Below are 6005 nucleotides of genomic sequence, written 5' to 3'. Positions count from 1 at the left end.
CGGTAGATCAGACTGGGGTGCCAGTGATTTAATGAAATCCCACGCTTCGGTGCGTCTATGCCGTTGTGGATAACCATAATAACATGTCATCCTCCACCTAGGGAAGCCCGTCAAACTAACTTCCACATCAATATGATTTGTTGAATATCTCATAAGTCTTTCCGTGTTATTCTTCCTCCATAACAAAGCCAAACCACCACTCAGACCAACAGGATCAACATAGAATAAGCCATCAAACCCTAGTGTAACACGAATACGCTCTGCATGACTTCGATCTACCTTCGTTTCCATGAGGTAAATAAAATCAGGCCTGTTGCGGGACGCCGTGTCCACTATTTCACGAACTGTACGTGGGTCGCCCAAACCACGACAGTTCCAACTTAAGGTACTCATTGGACTTGGCGGGTCTGGGAACCAAGACCCGCCACAAACAAGTTTTTTGACACATCATTAACCGTTGCGTCACCATTACCCGATACCACTCCATTACTAGGCCCCTCCTCGGCAGCACGTCGTCGTTTCGAAGAGGCTAGCACACCCTCTTCCGATCCATCCAACAACCGAGCCATAACAACATCATCCACCCCGACAACCCCACGGCCAGACAGCACCGGCGCACCACCTCCACCGGACTGGCCCACGTTAGATGCTATCGGGTTCCCCTCGGGCGATAACAACCATGATGCCCCAACCGGCCTCGGGCCCTTGGACTGCCCTGCCCTCATCCATGCGCCATACGGGTAAAGCTCAGGCTTAATCCCCGATAACCGAGCCGTTCTACAGAATTTCTCCAGGTGACCCAGCATACCACAACAATAACAAAAATTATGGAGCCGTTCATACTTCAGATTAACCCAACACCATGACTTATCCCTGCGAACCAGTTTCATCCGCCGTTTGAGCGGCTTGTCAACCGGGACCGCCACATGTACACGATAAAACTTTTTCCACGGCTCCCCCACCTTGCGATCATCACACCTGATAAACTTTCCAACAAAATTTCCAACCTGTTCCAGAATTTGGTTAGACGTATAACCCATAGGCAGATCATATACCTGGATCCACATATCAAGGGTATCTAGCTTGACTTCCCCTGGAAGAAAACCATCACAAACTTGGCGGCATATGAGTGTATGATTGTCAAACGACCACCGTCCATCCTCCAATACTCTTATCATATCAGTCTCATGATAGAACGCAAAAAGGAACAAATTAGAGTGCATCTCTGTTACTCGCATCCCCATCACAGGCTGCCATACAGATGTCATTACCTGCCGCATATACTCAACTTTGATCATCTTTGCCGTCAGAAAGCGCCCTACCACAGAGAAGATCGGTAAGTCCTCACCCTCCAGTGGCATGAAAGGACCGTCCGCCTCCACGCCAACCTCCTCGTCCTCTAGCGTGATGTCCGCCCAGCGGTCGGACAACCTCTCCACACCATCATCGCCTTGCTGTGTAGTTGTCGTTGCCATGGTAATCAGAAGCGAAAGTCGTTGCTGTCGTCAAAACCTTACGCCCCGTCGGAAAAGATAAACCCTAGAAGGGAGAGAGAATAAAGATAAACCCTAGACGGGAGAGAATGGTACTAAAATATCATTTTAATTATACTACGGTTTTCTTTGATGATTACGGTTTCCTAATTACACTTTGTTTAGTCTGACAATATTGCTATATTTTTTAGTTTCATTTTCCCTCCACACTAGTTTCATTATAGTCATACTAAAGTATCATTTTAATTCTACTATAATTTTATTTGATAATATACAATTATACATTATTGTCTGAGCTCTATTCTTTTGTTTCATTTTTCACACACATACACTAGTTTAATTATAGTAATGTTGAAGTATTATTTTAATTGCACTTTAGGTCATTTGACAATATATGTTATTGTATGACTTTGAATTTTAGTTTCATTTTCCATACACACTAGTTTCACTATAGCAATATTAAAGTATCATTTGACAATAATGTGTTCTGTTTTTAGTTTCATTTTCCCCACACACTAGTTTCATAATAATAACACTAAATTAAAGTATCATTTTAATTCTACTACAGTTTCATTCGACGATCATGGTCCATACAACGATGTGTGGACCATGGCCCACTGTATAACAACTGTAGGTAAATCTAAACAATTTAGTTTCAAAACTCAATACCAAATTATATACTTCTATGCACAAGGAGTTCAACTCAAACCGAAATATCTAATGCTCATGGCAGGAATTGAACCCCCATCTTGCCACCATCGAAATTAAGTCTTAAGTGAAACTTCTCATCCACTAGTTGATCGGCTCAAACCAAGAAAATCAATATGTAACTTCCTGGCGATGAACTTGAACTTTGTAATTAATTATCAAATTAATTATTCGACCAACTTGGTTGGAGTATACTCTGATAAAAGACCCAAAGTCATTTTTCCGTATAGATATGCACTGATAGCCGGTACATGATGAGGCGAAAGAAAAAAAAAAAATCACGTTCCATTAATTAATAGTAATAATTAAAAATTAGAATGGTTACGTTCCACTAAAATATATAATCGAATCTATCATGCATTTATGTTGTGTGATGGTTGAAAAATGTAAACATCTATATATATACATTGTCTTACGATTCATAAATAGGAATGTACTTTTCCCATGATAATATATTATATTTAATCCAAATGCAACCAACCAGACAAAGGCTCCTAAAAATCGTCAAAAAGGGGAATAATATGTTGTACTCAATTGTAGGGCACATCATATCATGCTTCTCCCTTTCTAAACAAACACCAAGCAATGAGTTGAACAATGTGAACCACCTAAATCTTATCATTCAATTAACGCAAACCCCCACTGTTACTTGCATTATTAGGAGTACTATTAAGAATTGCATGTGCTGCTAGATTCTTCTTTTTTTAATAGGTTGATTATTATTTGCCTGAAGGTTATTCATTTTCCAGACGACACTCGTGCACACATGTGTCGACTTTGATTTGCACCTTGAACGTAGAGAGTGCTTTTATGCAATACAATTCAACCTGCCTCTAAAGGGCTCTTGTATATGTATAGTGGTGGAAACCCTACTTCCCAAACCAATGTGGAACTAGTGCTTTTCCAGAGCATTTTCACTTTCATTTTCTAACTTAAATGGATCTATTTTGAGAATTAATTTCTCATTCACCCAATATCTGTTTTGAGCGTACAATATATTAATTTCTTTGTCTTATTACGAAGAACACGAATCCATTTTGACCCGTTCAAATCAAAAGTGAACCCCACATATTTGTACCACAAAATAGTCATTTTCTATGTCATTTTATGCTAAAAATTTCCAACATATATAACATTATTTGCATAATTTGTACTTGTAGAAATAGCTTGCATAGAGATAATATGCAGACCCAATTAACATGGTTTATATAAACTTATAATTGTAAAAATGTTGGAGTCCATCGCACATATATAATCTTACTACTATGATAGTACAATTAATCTCTTTTGTATAATTTACGGGCTATTACGCAATAGCAAGGCTTACCCGGCCCAATACCCAATGGACAAATTATTATGTGGACCATGGTCCACATAATGCTGTGTGAACTATATAAAAATACATTTTTAATATATATATATATATATATATATATATATATATATATATATATATATATATATATACACACACACACATACACACACACACTAAAAGTACATTAATTGTGTACAATGTAAATTATATAAAAGAATTTACTTTCAATACTCAAATAATATACTTTCATTACAGTATCAAATAATGTGTACTTTCAAATAATATACTTTATGTATAAAAATAATTTACTTTTTATTTATAGTATACACAAATGTGTGAACCATGGTTTACCCAATAATGCTCCATATCCAGTGTACACCTTCTAATACTAATTACAAGTTTCCTTATCATAAAAAAATGTTGAAATCCATTTAGTACTTTGTGGATAATTGATATAATGCCCCAAAAGCTTAATTTATTTTTAGTTGATATAATGCCCCACAAGTTTCCTCTGTGGTTCATGTTCCGTTGAGTTACCATGATTTACATTCTCCCAAATGTTTTGTCGGGTCGGGTTGTGGGGGGGCCTTAGGGTTGGGGTTCAGCCTTTTGGAAGAATGAATATGAGTGTATTGCCGGCATGGGCAACTCAACTGGTCATAGAGGTGAAAGTTGAAAAGAATGACCAGGGATCGAGTCTCACCGGTGGCAGTGTGGGAGCAACCTTTCAAAGTGAGGGGGGCTCCTTGTGCGAGTGAGGTCTAGCCGGCCTCTGTGATTCATATTCAGCTGAGTTACCATGATTTACATCCTCCCAAATGTTTTGTCGGGCCCTTAGGATTGGGGTCAACCTTAATATGAGCGTATTTACTTCATTATTTTTGAATGTCAGATTGTTTGAAATATATACTATTTAAAAGAAAATTTACTGCAAAAACTTGAATTGAATCACATATAAGCAAGTATATATACAATAAGGATTTACGAAGATATTAACTTTCTGTTTCCTTCGTCACCTAAAAAAATTGGAGATAGAGCATATATACCTACCTTAATTGAAGTTTGAACCTATCACTTTCTACTTAAGGGAGCAACTCAATACCAATGGACCACAAGCCATTTGGTTATATAATTTTGATTTATCACTTAAACAACTCAGTTGGCATATATATAAAATATAATAAACAAATTAAAGAACAAAAGCCATGATCTTTAGTACATATAATGTCTGTGGATGGTCATACACAGGAATAAATCTAATTATACATACATAAGCACAATAAACCCTAATTACATACTTAAGCTTCTCCTTAACACACCAACAAGTCAACAACAACAATCCCACACAGTAAACCCTAATTACATACTTAAGCTTCTCCTTAACACACCAACAAGTCAACAACAACAATCCCACACAGTAAACCCTAATGACTTCACAGGATCCCACAACACACAACACACGATTATGACGATGACGATGTTCATACCATCGAAATCCACAATTTCATAACACAGATAATGTTTCAACACTACAGACTTGCTGCAGAATAAATCCTTATTCACACCCAACAATCAAATTTAAGAAACTTCAAACCCTAGATCCGATCCATCCTTCCTTAAACACTTGTTCCACCCAGGTACTATGTTAATTAGATCTTGTCTCCAAACAAGTAGCCCAGAGATGAATCTCCTCCCGGCGCCGATTTCACCTTCGTCGACGGCCGACTCTATTTTTCCCCAAAAAAAGTAAAAAACGGTAATATATATAGAGAGAGAATTGAAGTAAATATATTATTGTTGATATGATGACTTACAGCGATGGCGAAGTTTCCAGAATTCTGAGATAGGGTTCTTTCGAAGGTATTGCCGGGGGAGTTTGGCGGCGGCGGCGGCTTACTGACGGTGGTGTTGTCAACGTCGGAATCAATCCCGTAGGGTGGTGCACAGATTGGAGAAGGCGGAGGCGTCTCATTTCTCTTGTTGTGCTTGTCGTCATCCGCCGGCGCGCCGCCGAAGAGATAGCCCAGTGAACTCTGACCGCCGCCATAGCTTCCTCCTCTATTCATCTTTGGAGATCTGTCCGGCCTCGATCCAATATAATTTTCAGCTAGAAAGCCCTCATACAGTATATATGAAGAGAGCTAAGCCATTTTATATAAGATGATGTGATTGAGCAACAAGTATCCATCCATGGAATTTATAGAATAATCTCATCTTTTTGTATTTTTCTTTCTTCATTCCAGTATCTATACATTCCTCCTCTTCTCTCTTTCTTTTTCATTTTTTTGTAATACAAATTCTACAACATAAAATTAATATACTTAATATATATATATATATATATATATATATATATATATATATATATATATATATGAGGAAGGTTAGGTGAAAACATCTCCTCCTTCCCGTAAAAAGTGTGGACATATCCACGCCCTCCAATAAAATCAAAGGCTAGAATCTTATCATTACTAAAATTTCAAGTT

General features: G+C 37.8%; 1 protein-coding gene across 1 annotated transcript; it reads right to left on the bottom strand.

Moving 5' to 3' along the window:
• Nucleotides 1-4712: 4712 nt before the first annotated feature.
• LOC109147710 (protein SPIRAL1-like 5) lies at nucleotides 4713-5706 on the bottom strand. The gene is made up of 2 exons (XM_019295353.1): nucleotides 5334-5706; nucleotides 4713-5246 (listed from the first exon to the last, which is right to left on the bottom strand). Exons 1-2 carry the CDS (start codon nucleotides 5583-5585, stop codon nucleotides 5169-5171), a joined length of 330 nt encoding a protein of 109 aa, XP_019150898.1. The 5' UTR covers nucleotides 5586-5706; the 3' UTR covers nucleotides 4713-5168.
• Between the last annotated feature and the right edge of the window lie 299 nt (nucleotides 5707-6005).

The sequence above is a fragment of the Ipomoea nil genome, unplaced genomic scaffold (assembly GCF_001879475.1).
Source record: "Ipomoea nil cultivar Tokyo-kokei standard unplaced genomic scaffold, Asagao_1.1 scaffold2036, whole genome shotgun sequence".
Taxonomy (NCBI): domain Eukaryota; kingdom Viridiplantae; phylum Streptophyta; class Magnoliopsida; order Solanales; family Convolvulaceae; genus Ipomoea; species Ipomoea nil.
The sequence above is the reverse complement of the archived record's forward strand: the minus strand, read 5'-3'. Positions and strand labels throughout refer to the sequence as shown.

What these genes read in the sequence shown, in the direction of transcription:
- LOC109147710 (XM_019295353.1), bottom strand. Translation starts at nt 5,585, where the DNA reads ATGAATAGAGGAGGAAGCTATGGCGGCGGTCAGAGTTCACTGGGCTAT. An exon ending in CTGGAAACTTCGCCATCGCT is followed by an intron (nt 5,247 to 5,333) that starts GTAAGTCATCAT and finishes GGGGAAAAATAG; the next exon opens with AGTCGGCCGTCGACGAAGGT.